The 16,412-nt window shown below is 45.8% G+C and overlaps 1 protein-coding gene across 4 annotated transcripts in view; it reads right to left on the reverse strand.

Moving 5' to 3' along the window:
- Nucleotides 1-16,412, reverse strand: part of RELA (RELA proto-oncogene, NF-kB subunit) — a 273,417-nt gene that overhangs the window by 220,443 nt on the left and 36,562 nt on the right. For all 4 annotated transcript variants that reach the window (XM_086938309.1, XM_086938310.1, XM_086938308.1 and 1 more), the window contains exon 2: nucleotides 6,909-7,273. In XM_086938309.1, coding sequence (XP_086794435.1) covers nucleotides 6,909-6,915 — 7 coding nt within the window. In that variant the 5' untranslated portion in view covers nucleotides 6,916-7,273. The remainder of the gene's footprint in view (nucleotides 1-6,908; nucleotides 7,274-16,412) is intronic.

Genomic DNA, 16,412 nt, shown 5'->3' on the forward strand with positions numbered 1-16,412 from the left:
GACGCTGCCCCAACCCCACGCCGACGACGCGCTACCAGGGACGGCTGGCAAACGATCCCGGCACGGCGATCCTCTGCATCTTCTGCTCGACCAGACTCACCCACTATCCGAACGGACATGGCCAACACAGTCCAGGAAGTAGCCAGAGACACGGCGTCTAATGATGTTGCTCTGACAGCCTGAATGAACACCGGGGGGAGATCGACATAGCTTCTTCGACGATGCAGGTTTGGGGGTTAGTGGCTGGACGTCCACTTGAGTAACTTTCCACAGACTTGTCCGCTGAGGACCGGACTGGGACAATGGGGTTCTGAGGACTGTTGGAGGGGCAGGGTGGAGGGGAGAGGGGTTGTTGGGGTAGTTTCAGGTCTGGGTTGGGGAGAGAGGGTTGGAGGGGGTGGTGGGGGGGGGTCGGGGAAGGGGGGGGGGGGTCGTCCAGTGTACTATACAGGTCCCAGCAGCGCCTATCTACCTTGCCTTGCCCAGGCGGGGAAAACTTTGCTTTCACATATACCCTTTCCCCTGCCTCCCAGGACTTTTAAGGTGGTGACTCTTAATGTACGGGGCCTCAACAATCCGGTCAAGAGACGAGCGGTATTGTCTCTCTTGGAGAGCACTCACGCCGACATATGTCTCCTTCAAGAGACGCATCTGCTCCCTCGGGACACTCACAGGATGCGTTCGCATAAATTCCCTACACAGTTTCATTCTTCCAGCACCACTAAGACAGCAGGGGTGGCAATCCTGGTGGCCAGACACTTTAAGGGGGAAATCCTTCACAAGCACGCAGAACACAAAGGCCGGCTGTTAGCATACCGGTTTAAGATCGGGGTATCACTTTTACAGTTGGGTCCCTGTATAGCCCTAATGAACAGCAAGAGCGTTTCCTGCAATCAGCGCTAGTAGATGTTACTGCTTCGCAAGATAGGCATGTAATCATAGGAGGAGATTTTAATATGGTTTTTGACTCGGCCATGGATAGATCCGCACACCGCTCCCTGCAGGTCGGGGAGTTCTCGGCCAGGTGTAAGGCGCAGCCGTCGGAAGTAGATCTACATGATCTCTGGCGACACATGCATCCCACTGACAGGGGATACACGTACTACTCCCATGCCCATAAGACGTACGCGAGGCTGGACCATCTCCTGGTCACAACTCCGGTACGGGCATTGGTCTCAACATCGGACTTGGGAGTGTTGTCCTCATCGGACCATGCCCCGGTCTCCGCCACCCTGGGCCTACCGCCGGAGGCACGTTCTCCCAGAACATGGCGCCTCCGTGACACCTTGCTGCACAGGAAGGCAGTGGTGGACCGCATTGAGGGAACGATCCGGGAGTATCTGTCTCACAACGATAACCCTGACACCACCCTGGCAACACAGTGGGCAGCCTTGAAGGCAGTCCTTAGGGGGGGAATTCATAGCGATCTCCTCTGCTGAGAATAAAGAACGACAGGCCAAAAGGGATGAACTCACCCAGCGGGTCGGCGAGCTCGAATAGATACACCGCAGGACAGGGGGCCCCAGAATATGGAGGCAACTTAAGGACGCAAGGAAACTCCTGGCGACCCTGGATTTGGACAGCACGGAGTACGCGGCGCTTCGCCTGCGCCATAAATACTACGCAGGTGGGGACCGCTGTGGCAGACTGCTGGCCAATAGGCTCCAAGTGGAGCATCAGAGTCAATTGGTGAAGGAAATCTCTGACCCTACGGGGGCGGTGGTGACGGAAGATGCCCAAATAGCCGAAACGTTCCGCAGATTCTACGCGGATCCATATGCCGGAGACCGGCCGGATGAAACTGCGGCATCCGCCTATTTGGACTCGGTGACCCTGCCCTCCCTGGACACCTCGCAGGCAGAGCAGCTTGACAGGGAAATCCGAATAGAGGAAGTGATTTCCGCCATCGCCAAGCCCAAGCATGGCAAGGCACCGGGACCGGATGGGTATACATCCCTTTTTTATAAGACGTTCTGCTCGACACTGGCCCCGATTCTCACCCGCCTTTTTAATTCGTTCGCCACTCCAGGAGCCATTCCGCCTGACCTCCTGTGGGCCTCACTCACGGTTATCCCCAAACCCGGGAAAGACCGGAAGCACTGCGGCTCTTACAGACCGATATCCCTCCTGAATGTGGACTTAAAATTATATACAGGGATCCTTGCGGCCCGACTAGCCCCCCACCTACCGGGTCTTATAGATCCGGACCAGGCGGGATTTGTTCCAGGGAGGCAGACGGTGGACAACACCAAGAGGATCGTTCACCTCTTGGAGAAGGCCTCTCGAATTCCGGGAGAGAGAATGATGCTGGCGGTAGACGCCGAGAAGGCGTTTGACCGAGTGCACTGGCCTTATCTCGAGCAGGTCTTGATGAAGGCGGCATGGGAGACAAGTTCCGCTCCATGATCCTTAATTGCTACAGATTGCCGACTGCGGTGGTGCGGGTGAATGGTTGCAGCTCGGGGAGTTTCAACATCGAGAGAGGTACCAGGCAGGGCTGCCCGCTCTCACCATCGCTCTTCGCCCTTTATATGGAACCATTCGCCCAACGGGTGCGTGACAACCCGGTGGCGACAGGGGTGCGGTTTGAGGGCTTTACGCACACAATTAGTCTCTATGCGGACGACGTCATACTGTCACTGGATGAGCCCAAGATGGCCCTGCTGGCTTGCATCGAGGAGCTGGACTCCTTTGGTGCGGTCGCAGATTTTAAAATGAATATGGGGAAATCTGTGGCTCTGGATATCTCCCTTACGCCGGCCACTAGAGCTCATTTACAAGGCCAATTCCCCATGCATTGGTCGTCAGAGTCAGTGCCCTACCTGGGGATCCAGCTGGCCCCTACCCTGCCAGCCATGGTAACGGCTAACTACACCGCACTGGGCAAGAAGATCCGGGAGGAACTGGGGCGATGGAATCGCGGCACTCTCTCCTGGTTAGGTAGAATAGCAGCCATCAAAATGACGGTCCTACCCCAGGTTCTTTACTTGTCCCGGGCCTTGCCGCTCCAGCCGCCAATTGGGTGGATTCCTCAGCTTCAGGCAGACCTCTTGCGCTTTATCTGGCAGGGCAAGAAGCCTAGAATGCGCAGGGCTCTCTCCATGTTAGCCCCCGAGGCGGGAGGGCTAGGAATACCGGATCTCCGTAGATACTTCTACGCAGCACAGTTACGCTATCTGGTAGAATGGAGCAGATGGGAGTCAGACAAGCACTGGCTCTTCCAGGATCAGGCGGTGGCGGGCCGACCCCTGCAGGAAATCTCATTTCTACGCCTGCCTCACCGGCCCGCGAACCTGTATGCCTCCTTCGTCAGCAGGGTACCCCTGCGGGTCTGGGACGCTACCAATCTCGCACATAATCTCACCACGTTTCCGTCGCCACTTACACCGCTGGTGGACAACCCGGACTTTACTCCGGGGTTGGAAAGGGGGGCGTTTACCCACTGGCGGGCGGACGGGTACCGAGCCCTGTGTCACATGTATGGCCCAGAAGGAATTATTTCCTTCCCGCAGTTTAGACAGGAATTTTCATTCCCCGAATCAGAAAGACTCCGCTATATGCAGGCTCGCCACTGGGCTCTACACCCACAGGTGCGTGAGTCGGCCGATAGACGGCTCCTTCCATACGAGAAATGGCTTCTGACGCGAACATCAGACTCCAAATTGATTACAGATCTTTATAGGCTACTGCAGCCTCTTTCTTCGCACCTCTATTATCCGGGAAGGGAGCGTTGGGAGCGGGAGCTGGGTCGAACATTGAGCCACAAGGAATGGGAGCAGATATCCTACAGGGCAAGACACTCAGCATACCACATGGGCCTTACTGACACACTGACTAAGGTCTCTACCTACTGGTACTACACACCGGAGCGGGTCCATGAAATGGACCGTAGCAAGGAAGACACATGCTGGAGGGGGTGTGGACATCGAGGCACACTGACACACATTCTATGGGACTGTCTGCTGCTAGAGCCCTACTGGAAGGAAGTGTTGGACGAAATTGACTCCCATTTTAATACGGAACTGCCACGTTTCCCCGCATATACCCTGTTAGGGCTCCCGAATGGGTTGATGTACCCCCTCAGATCCCACAGGGGCAGACAGATAGCTATCGCACTGGGTTCAGCCGTTCAGAACATTTTACTACATTGGCGCACTACCACGATACCCTCCCTCACGGGCTGGCTACACAGATTATGGCATGTACTGGGCATGGAGAAACTATCACTCACGGTAGCGGGGATATAGAACAATTTAATGAACTTTGGCAACCATTCCACTCTCTACTAGTCCCTGAATTTAGGGAACTCACCTGTCCTAGATATCTTCGCCTTTTGAGGCTCACGGACCCGGTTGTGCCGAACCCCTGAGTGAATAAGGGATTCACCTCTCCCACTGAGGGTGACTTTGTTAGATGTCTTGGAAAGATCTGTACACTGGACAACGGGTGGGTGGGGGGGGGGGGGGGGGCAGGGTAAATGGGGAGTTGGGAGTGGGGGGGGGGGGGGGGGGGGTTTGAGAAGGGAATGTAACACAACACTGCAACAATGCATATCCGGCTAGGCCACTTCGGACTGGCCCGTGATCGAACTATTCTCTGCAGATGTTACGCTGTGGGAACGGCCTTGTTCGCCCCGAACTGATGCCTCATGCCTTCTGTATGTTCTTTTCTTTTTCTTTCCACGTATGTTGCACTAAATAAAATACTTTAAACCTAAACATCTTTTGTACCTTTAAGATTACAAATGTTCTCGGTACTGTAGTCCAGTTCATTGGGGGAGTTTTCACTTACCTTCTGACAAGCGCAATGAATACATATGGGTTATGAATAGACTGCAAGAACTTTCCAAAGAGCTATGTTGTAATTGGAACAATTTGTTTTTACTAAGTTGCTTATCACCTTAGTAAGAATGTTAATTGTTCAGTGGTAATATTTTTAAACATCTACTCCAATTCAAGAAAGGAGTACACATTAAAAAAGCATTACAACTTTAGTGTGAAATTTATGTACTTTCATCTACACAAAGTGAAGTACTTTTAAATTAACTAAAGATCTGCAATGTAAAATAAACAAACATATATATATATACACACACACACACACACACACACTACTCATTATCACTTTGATTCCTCACACAGCATTCAATTACGTCTCTCCAAACACATAATGCCAAATAAATCTTCATACGCAGTTATTATGAAGTTTGAAATCATGCCTGATGTCCTACTGAATTTAGGGGAATTTGGGGCACACACACCAAAAAACCCACATGTTACGTTCTTCAAATATGTCAGTACTGTGTTTTCCATACATGCAGTTACAGCACATTGTGATCCTAACCTGATCACCATGACAGAGAGGTCTCCTTTCAAACTGTGAGTAAACCAAAACTGCGAAATTATATACAAAGATGGCTAAACAGCTTGACGTAGAATCTCATGCTCAGCACTTGCTTTGCTTATTTCGTGCTGATTATAAAGCCTGCAATTATGTATTTCACAAGCCACTCCATTCCATTTCAACATTTGATTTGCAAGAAAGGCCCTAATCCACCATTAAAATCAGGCCTGCAATGGAATATCAACTCCAGGACAGGGCAACTCAACTGTTTCAGAAGCACTTGCGTCAAGTTTTCAGACAAACTGGTTACAAGGATATTGCAATCTTGTAACCAGTAACACAAAGTCAATTGACTATTGGAAACCAGAATTAATTGAACTTTCATTAGTTTAACGCAAAGAGGTGGCGTCTCCAACCTTCTCTACATTAAGAGCTACTTCTTATCAATGGAAAGATCTATCCGCTATTAACCAATATTGTCAGTGTTGCAATAAAGACACCTTCAGATGAGATTACAATGGCAACCATCCCTTGGAAGATAATCAATTGATGCTATGCCCCTACATAGGACAGGGTCACTTAAACACATGTCAAATGTTTGATTAGCATGAAATGCCTCGATCAGCAATTAAATAAAGCTAAAAGAATAACTGCCTTCTGGCATAAAAAAAAAAATAGGAACTGAATGTTAACCGCATGGATTATCATTCCTCTACTTCAAACGTTTTGAAATGCAATACTATCAGCTACTATGTTTCAGAAAGTTTCACATTTTCATATAAAATGCAGGCTTTCCATTTTGATTATATGAATTCAATTTGATTAAAGAAGAAGTTACTTTCTACAAAGAACTCTTCACCTAGAATTACCAGTTTTAAAATGTAGTAAACTAATGTTTAATCACCAAACATTAGTTTTTCATTGTCATCAAGTACTCACATCAATAATTGGCATAGAGACACATTTTGCCTCTCGTACATTATCATCCTATAGCCCTCTATTTATTTTGTTTCACTGCAAATAATATTGCTTCACTCTACAGAAAAAAACAAGAAATTACTAGAGATGACAGATGACCCTACCTCTAATATTTTCTACTGGGAGACTGACCTTGTGGCGTCCCTATCAACCACATTCAGGCGCCATTACATAGAACAGATTCCGCATGAGGCAGTTCCCCTGCAACAACCATTGGGCAGCTGCTGAAATTCAAATTCACCACTCATGGCAGCTTTGTAAGGGCCTACTGGCCTGGCTTAACATTAAAACGAAAAGCAAGAACTATTGTCTTTGGCAATGCTGGTTTTTTCTGATATGTTCAACCAAACAAAGTGTTACTGGGAAGTATGAGAAAGCAAATGTTGTCTTTATCAACGTGCTTACACAAGTTGGACTTTTGTCAACCAACAGTAAACAGTTTGGACCCATCATACCTAAGATACGGAGAGAGTAATACAGACTTATGAACAGTAATAGGTAGTACACAGGTGAATGGTGCAGAAAAAATAGATATGAAGAAGAGGAAATTAAAAAGTCAAAATTATTTAGAACAAATATATGCTCACCGTCCATCTGTGCAACGGAAGGAGGAGGTCAGAATCCAAAAGCTGATGTCTGGATCTTTGCAGCCTTTTGTCACTTCAAATACTTTTCTAGAGTAGACAGTTTTTTCCTGTGGCAGCATTCACTTTCCACTCTCTGTTGAAGTGCTAGGTTCACGTTGTTGGTACCAAATTGTTGGAAACAAAGAGGTGCCTGTTCTAATTTCTTCTTAAGTTCCCTTTTGCAGCTATTCAGCATCTAAATGGCACAAGAGAAATATAGATGGATAGTTCCTCCCTTTAGAATAACGTAGAGTGCCTCCAGATCTTGATTGCGTGATCTCCTGATATTGAGGGGTTTTCGATCATCGGCGAGTAGTCCTCTTGCCCTGTGGAAAGAACATGAAGTTCAGTCTCATGCTTCAACAGTCTGATTTTCCGTTTAGCCCACCTCAGAGAATATTTAGGATGTGAAACTCCCTCAGTTTACATCCTTCATTCCTCCCCCTATTTGACTCCCGAGACACACACACTCCTAGTCTTCTTCAAGCTCTTCTATAATTAGGGTATTTTCTTGCAGCCCGTTTCCTTGTCTTGTGCACTAACGCATTGCGCCACTGGCTTTTACTATGGCTTTTACTATAGCTCTAAAGTAAGCTGGGCAGCATAACACTGTTTTGCCTCATTTCCCTCTAGAGAAAGTAGGCTGTAATTACTCATGTATCCTCTGGAAACTAAGCACCTTTCATTTAGATTTAACAGTAGATTAAGATGTCTTCTTGGGGACTCTGGACCCTCCTCCACAATAAGTAACTGTAGGTGTGACCCAGTCTAAAGGATATGTTATTTCTATCTAGGTTCAGAACTGTGCCCTTTCAGCTATCCACATGAGATCTTGTTAATGCACTGCTGTTGATTGCCCACCAAACCCCTGCAGCCCACAGGCTGAGCTCTTCCTGTTCACATAGTTATAATTTACAAGGTCAGAAAACTGTTTATATTTTGTCTTTTCAAACTTAGGATTTTGTCATCATCCTTTCCATATGCTACAAACTCCCTCAAAATGTTGGTACACCAGATGTTATGTGGATGTCTTATTTTTTTCCAGTGGCCTACTCCATCGTTCTTCATGCACTCGCTGTTATACAAATGCATAATTTATTATGTTCCAAGCCCACTGTCTTGCACCAGTCTTTAGGTCCTCAACGTAACAGAAAGATCATTGTCCTTTCTGTTGTCCACCATCCTCTCGCTCTGTAGGTCCCTGGGTTTTTCCAACTATATGAGAGAATTTGTATTAGTCTTTCCCAAGGCCTCCTACCACAAATACTGTTGCTCACCCTTGTATATGAGTGAGGAGTTACTCATTGGTCTTCCACTGCCTCTCTTAGCCCTGCTCCATAGAACCAAAATGTGTTCCCAGTCTCTCCTGTGCAGGATGTGCTCGTTTTTATTTTATTTTTAAGAGACACACTTCTCCTGTAGGTATTTGTACATCAATGGCCACTTGTTACTCAGGGGGGTTGAACCCTGTCTAACTCCATGATCTCCAACAGACTATTGCGAGTGAGCTACTTCTTTACAGCTTCAACCATGTGGTACCCATCATACCCAGTGCACTCTTTACGGGAGATGGCTATATAGATTAATTGGCAAAGATGCATCTTACCTCCTGCTATTATCCTTAAGATGACAAAGACAAACAAGATATTCAAGAGCAAAATGAAGAGACGTACACTAAATAGACTGAGAAAGCTCTATGGACATCCAAAGTGGAGCAACTCTTCTGGGAAAAGTGGAGGGGGGCGGAGGGGGGGATTGGCGATTCTGCCTTGATGGTCTCACTCCTTAAGGTGATTCAATTACCATCCTGTAATATAAGGAGTTTCAGAGAGTTGCACATTTAACAGCTGGTAAAAACTGGGATCCCTGAATTATTAAGTAACTATTGAAGAAGCATGACTCTGTTAAAGATAGGATGCCAAGAAAAAGTAGAGGTCAGTGTTGAAAGTATCAACGCATCAGTGTAAGTCTGCTAGATACCTGGCAACCATCTATAAAGTGTCACCTCAGCTGTCTCAAGACTGCTTTCATTTCCATTGTGGAAGCAGACAAAGGTCAGTGCACCACCAAAAGGACGTGTTGATGCTCTGACACTTAACGTGCTTTACCTCAGAGCTACGTGCTGCCTCAACTAAATACTACTGATATCAGAACCCATGATTAAAAGCAAAAGGGAATTTGTGTAGCACACCTAAGGGGGAGGGAGGACAACAGGGAGGAAAAGCCTCCCCAAGTAAGCAACTTCTCTACTAAGTCCTTTCTGAGACAGACAGGGGGTTGGTACTGCCCTACACATATAATCCCATCCATTGTCTCTCTGTACAACCAGAATGTTCTTTTCATTTGCATTGTTCATATGTATGGCATTACATTACAACCAATAAAACAATAGTGGCATTCTTCTGACATATTAAGACAGCTGAGAATAGTGGACACCAAGCATATTGAAAACTAAGCAGATGAAGACAATTCCAGGTGCAGATAAAACTATACAATATCTATTAGGAGAATCTATCTTACGTAATGGACAGAAGAGAGCATATACCCTGAATGTTCATTTTTACACACACAGCATTCATACACACACGGATTTATATTTAATATGACATTTAACGTGTCATAAGTGTCAGACATCAGATCCTATTTCTAGTTCACTCGGAAAATTCTGTAATAGACTCCAGATGTGCCTCACACCTGAAGTGATCGGAACGAGAGTAGCATAAATCTCAGCAATGTCATTACATGACTGTAATATCTTGTATCCAAAAGGATATGGTCAACAGTAGCCCACACAGTGAAGACTCCCCCTTTAGCCAATAAGAACAGAGCTGCAAATCAACCAGCTCTACGTCTATGTGAGAGGGTAACACAATTTTCGGCTCTAATATTATGGCCACTGTATCAAATACCAACAGTTAGCGGTTGCTGACCTCAGACAAACTCAAGCAATATGTTTAACCCCATTGTTGTAGAGGACGGCCTGGAGCCGTCCTCAGCCACAGTGCGTGTTTGTTGAGGACAGCTCTAGGTCATTCTGGCACCCACCCATATTGGGAGCACTGTTAGTCCCCCCAAGGGCGCCCGCACATGCCTCCATGGCAGCAGAAGAGCTTCGAAACCTACCAGATGCCAGGGAATTATTTTGCTTATTATATTATGAGTAGCAATACCATGGGCAAATTATTCCGCAAACTCTCCCCCCCCCTCCCCTCCCCCTGGGAGGGTGTCAGTGTCTTTTGATTGATATTTTGTTCTCATTTTTTGTGTTTATTATTTTTTTATTGCAGAGTCAATCGTTTCATGTGTGGTGAACCCTGTTTGTGGGTGCAGCTATGGCCTATCGGTCATTTGTAGAGTTGTGGTTGATAAGCAACTCATTTTGTAATATTTTCATCTAAGGTGTATCCTTGGCCTCTTAGTATAATTTTTTTGACTGCTCTACTAATATTTGAATCCTACACTTTTTGTGTGATTAACTTTCAAAGTAATGTATTGATTTGTGCAAGTTCTTTCTGCCTTCTGGGATGTGCAATTTGTTTTTTTTTTCCACTTTCCGGAAGGACCTCTTTAGTGCTTACTATATTCATGCAAAGTAGGTACCGTTGATCCTCAGTCTTGCCGTCTCTGGCAAGTGAGTGGTTTCCTTTTTGAGTATATAGGTCTTTGTGTGCTTTGTATTGATTGACGTTTCCTTCCACATTACTATATGCCGGTAGATTTATTTTCTGGTTGATAAAGTCACAGTTTATTACTTATTTTACACAGTGTTGGTTATTGGTGACTTATTTGATATGTTACCTTTATTAGCGAGGATTATGGCTAACCACAGGCTATTGGTTTGGTTTTCGAATCTTCCTCGGGCTATGGTACTGAGACTGACTCCGTATCTGAGGCAGAGGTCGAAGTCCAAGATTCTGGCAGTGCCTTTTCTGTCCGAGCGGAATCATCCGATGATGAAGCCATCAGTATGGAGGAAGTGCCTCTTTTAGAGTTCGACACTGATATGCTAATAGCGCAGCAAGAGGAATCTAGATTGCAGCCTGGGGCTGAAAGGATTCCTGTTGCAAGTGCTGACCTCTGGGTTGCCCCAAACATGGTAAAGCCTGTGTTGCCTGCCTTTAGTGGGGTCGCAAGGTGTAGCGTTAATACTGAAAACTTTTTGCCTATAGATTTCTTTCAGTTGTTTATGGACGATGTATTATTGGATGAGATTGGTTACCAGACTAATCTGTATGATGAACAGTATTTTGAGGGACCACTGTGACAGACTTATGTCAGACTCTGAGCTCCAACAAATCTGGTTAAGTTGCAGACGTTTTGGGGTTTAACTTTTTTTAAAATGGATTGATAAGGAAGCAGTCACTGCCTTCATTTTGTCCTACTAGTCCTTTGATGGCAACTGTTATATTTCCTGCAACCAGGAGTCATGATCGGTATTTACTACTACTTTGGATGCTGCATTTTGTTGATAATGGAGAAGCACTGCCCAGGGATCACTGATTGCGACCGTCTCTTCAAGATTTGGCCTGTCCGCGATAATTTTGTAGATTGTTTTTCCTGAGATCTATGTTTCAGGTAAATAAATAGTGGATGAGTCTTTGGTCCTGTACGAGGGAAGTTTGGTTTTTAGGCAGTACATTCCTAGTAAGAAGGTGCGTTATGGAATTAAGATGTAAATGCTGTCTGAGAGTAGTATTGAATAGGTCTATAATTTTCGAGTGTATACTGGTAGGGATTCTTCTATTGACCCCCTGGTTTTCCGTCTACTTTTGAAGTCAGTGAGAAAATTGCGTGTGAACTTTGTAGAGGGATTTTTATAAGTAGATAACTTCTACACTGGTGCTCTGTTGCTCGAAGTGGACATTGTTGCATGTGGCATAATCCGATCTAATGGTAAAGATAACTCCAAATAGCTTGTATGTTAAAAAAAAATAATAATAAATTATGCAGGTAGTGCATTGCATAGGGATGAACTTCTAGTTGTGAAATTTTCAGACAGGAGAGATGTCCACATGCTGACAACCATTCATGATGAAAGCACTTCACCAGTGACTGTTGGAGGTCAGGTTGCTGAACGGCACAAACCTGTGTGCATTTTTGACTACAATAAGCACATAGGTGGTGTAGATAGAGTACATCAAAGGTTGGAGCCTTACAGTGCTGGTCGTAAGTCATACATATGGTACAAGAAGTTGGCTGTTCATTTGTTTCATTTGTCAACCTTCATTGCTTTTGTTGTATTCAAGGATTCTTCCAGATTTACAGATGACTTGTGTTTAGTGTGCGCAATCTGTAATAAGCAGCCTTGCAGTTAAGCAGGGAAGTGCTCACAGAGTTGGAGTAGTGGAGGATGTGGATAGATTGAAAGATAGACACTTTCCTGCTTGCATTCCTCCCACTCCCCCCTGACCCCCCAAAAAACACTTTCCCTATAAGAGATGTCTGTGTTTGAAGAAGAGGTGTGCGAAGTGAGAGCTGTATGTACTACACAGAGTGCCCTAACCCTGGACTATGTGTGCCAGCCTGCGCCATGTGTGCCAGCATGTTTTAAATCATACCACATGCAACTCCAGTATAGCAACCATGAGAGTAAAAGTGAACTGACTGGACCATATTGTTTTATATTTTTTGTTTAGTTTCATGGTTGGCAGTTGTTTGATGCATTTAGTTAGACCTATTGTGTTTGTAGTCGTAGTTGTTTTTTTTTTTATCTCCTTCAAATTGTTTTCTGTTTTCTTCTGTGTTAAAAAAAAATTGATGGCTGTGTGCTTGGATCGGCACTTGGCTGGTGGTGTGCGAGGACTGGTGCTTGGCTGGCGGTCTGCGTGGACCGGCACTTGGCTAGCAGGGTGCGCAAACCGTCTCTTGGCTGGCAGGGTGCGCAAACCGCCTCTTGGCTGGCAGGGTGCGCAAACCGCCTCTTGGCTGGCAGGGTGCGCAAACCGCCTCTTGGCTGGCAGGGTGCGCAAACCGTCTCTTGGCTGGCAGGGTATGCAAACCGCCTCTTGGCTGGCAGGGTGCGCAAACTGCCTCTTGGCTGGCGATGTGCGTGGACTGGCACTGCGCTTGGCTGGCAGTGTCCGTGGACTGGCATCTTTTCTCTACCTGTGTGTGTTGTGCCCAGCAGCAAGTCACGTCACACGTTCACGGGGAGGCATTGCTAGGGCGTGTGAGTAGGTTTGACATTGTAAGTACGGCATAGCCGATCCCCTAAGACAACAAGCAAATTGAGGTATTGAAGGTACCCTTTTTTTTTTTTAAACAAAACTTTATTGCTCATTCCCATGCTTTCTTTTCTTCCACAGTGTGCGACTACAAGGCCTTCCTCCCCTGCCGTGAAACAGCGCATGGGGCTATAGTTTGAAAATATTAGAGTATGTATATATAACAAACACTGAATCATACGGCTTACCACTTTTTCAGGACATAGCTATAAGTTCCTTGACCGCACTAGGATATAAGAGAGAGAGAGCTATTGACATGGTTTTATTTGCTATGAACTATTACCGCTAAAGACTGTACGTTTTATGTTCTCTGTGGTATGTTTTGTAATGTATAACACGTGATAATCGAGGGCACTCACTTGAATTCTTCCAGGAGTTTGGTGATGTGGTCTAACTCACCTAATTTCACTGAAATTAATCATGTTTATCTATTATGGTTTTCTATCCTTTCGGAATACTTAAACCCAAATGATTGTACTGACTGGGTATTATATCAGTGCATGTTTTGATACATGCACCATTTACTTGCAAAATTGAGCAGGCAAGCTACTAAGTTGCTATCTTTACATAGAGTGGTACATGGATCATCTCTTGGTCCTGAAGAGAAGCCAGGGGGGTGGTTATGAAACATGTAGACTAGGGAAAAATTGGCCCATCATAGCTTACAAAACCTCTACTCCCCTCTTTTATTAATACCAACTTGATGGAGTATTACATTTTAGTTTCCACAAAAGCCAGATATTTTTTTAATCTCACTAAATTCACACAGACCTATCCATTCTCACATCACACATAACATCACTTCACTAATAAGTGCTCCCACGTCTTCGTTGGTCATAGCAAGCCCCGTCCCGCAGCAGTGCAGGAAGAACCAGATGATGAAGCATGCCACCAAAGGACCTTTTGGTGGGTGAGGATTATTTTAAAAGGACAATGTGCTTGTCCTACACTACGCTAGGATAACAGACCTGTTTTCCCAAATACTGATGAAAGAAGGATAGGAACATTCCAGTTATCTAGGGTGGACTTTATTTGTTTTTGCTTGATTTACAGAGGAGACTAAGTCCAAGACCTATAGTACCTCTTCACTCCTTTTGTGTTCATATTTATGGTACACCAGTTTAGTATGCACTCCCATATTGGTCTGGGGTTAGCTGAGTCCATCATAATGGCACAGAGAGTCAGCTGGGTAGAAAGGGACACCAAGAGGTGGGTGGGAGACTGTGTAGTGGTAAATTTTAATAACCCCTCGACTGTGGCTCATGTGGCTCATGACTGTGCCCCCCCCCCCCCCCATATTTGAGAACATCATATATGTAACCCCCCTGGCCCCCTCCCGAGTGGTCTGGAGTTGTGGGATTGTCTGCCTTCCCAGAGCTCTCTCCCCGCCTCTTGCTTCACTTTTACTAACAGAGGTCTCCACAAATTCTATTATGGGTTGGAACCTTTTGTCTTGGAATGTCACAGGTCTGCCTGCTAAGTTCATTGACCCTGACTGGCAGCAGTTTGTTAATTTCAATCAGATAATTACCTCCATGAAACATGGGAAGTAAAGAACACATTTTTATTAGAAGGCTATAAGAATTATTTTCTTCCTGCTGTTCCTTCGGGGGCAGGGAGGGTCAGTGGGGGTTTGATTAGTTTTACAGCAGTTAAACTGAGTGGATATGTCTATGACATGAAAAGGGAAGCTCGGATGCTGCAAGGGTTTTTGATCTCCGTACCGGGTAGCCCCCAATAGCTCTCTTTAATTTTTATAATGCCAGGATGGGGTCTCCAGTATTTCACTTATTAACTCTGCCCGGAAAGCCCAGGGGTCGACTAGCATGGAGAAGGAACTATTAGTTCCTGTAGGGGATTTCAAATGTCTGATGTGATTGTCCCTTGGTATCAGATGTCTTAAAACCAAAATGCATGTACCTAAAGGTCCTTAATTTTATCCATTCCAAGGAAGGTATTAAACTTGGTACCATTTTAGCTTCCCAGAATCTGTTTTTTGCCCTGGACAAACTAGTAAATGCACTTAACACTGCATCTATCCAACCTTTAAGGGGAGGTGCTGCACATCGATTATTGATTTAGTATCTGCTCATCTCTAAATTTGAGATCATAGTAAGCCCGTTTAGTGATCATAATCCCCTGCCATTGGCCCTTGAGGTTTTTACTAACCCATGTGGGCAACAGGAGGGGCTTGAAAGGGGTATTACGTGGTGGACCAGGGTAGATTGTGGGGATAGTTTGCTTTTTTGGAAGGTGGTAAACAGCTCCTACCATGTGGAGATGACAGGTCCGACAATATGTCATCATATATCCAAACAACAATGGGTCGACCATTTTAAAGATGTCTATAATCAGAGTGAAGATGGGCAGGGTGTGGATAGCACAGTAGTGGTGCCAGGGTGCTCCCACATGGTCTTTGCCCTAGAGGAGGTCATCCAGGACATTTAGGCATTATCGAGCAAACAGCCCCGGGTCACGATGGAATTCCCCCGAACCTATTTTGGTCCAACGTGGAGATCTGGGGGACTCTTTTGACTCGTGTTCTAAACTCGACCGCACGGGATGGGGCAACTCCCTCATGGTCTACAATGGAAGTCGTGCCTGTATTTAAGAAGGGAGAACAGGACAGTCCCCAATGTTACAGTCCATATCATTAATAGATTTAACAGTGAAGGTCAAGGGATGGTCATCCTCAATAGCTACTGGAATGGGTTAATGAGAACAGCCTGAGTGGCGTACAATATGGCTTCAGGCCGTGTAGGTCTACTTCTGACCAATGTCTGACTCTTCATCGCGTAATAAACAAGCACACAGCTGCCTGGTCCGAATCCCTTCATTTAATTTTTATGGACCTCCCGTCCATCTTTGATAGGGTCAATCGTTTTAAACTCTGGGCTTTGCACTTACAGATGGGGTGGATCAGGACATTGTGGCCTTTTTAGCCAATTTACATGCGGATACCACCACCTCAGTGCGGTATTCACAGGGTGTAGCTCGCACACAGTCCTTTTCTACATCAAGAGGTGTACAACAGGGGTGTATTCTTGTGACGTTTTTATTCACCCTGTATGTAAAAAGGCTGGAGCTTGTCCTATCTGCTCAGGCTGATTGTCTGAGGCTTGGTACCAGACCCCTTCCAATGCGGTTATATACCAATGACGCGGTTCTCATGACTCGTACGGCCAGGGGTCTGACCTACTTTTGGACAAGTTTGTCTTTTTCACGGGGAGTTTGGACTCAT

Source organism: Lissotriton vulgaris, chromosome 9 (genome assembly GCF_964263255.1).
Source record: "Lissotriton vulgaris chromosome 9, aLisVul1.2, whole genome shotgun sequence".
Classification (NCBI taxonomy): domain Eukaryota; kingdom Metazoa; phylum Chordata; class Amphibia; order Caudata; family Salamandridae; genus Lissotriton; species Lissotriton vulgaris.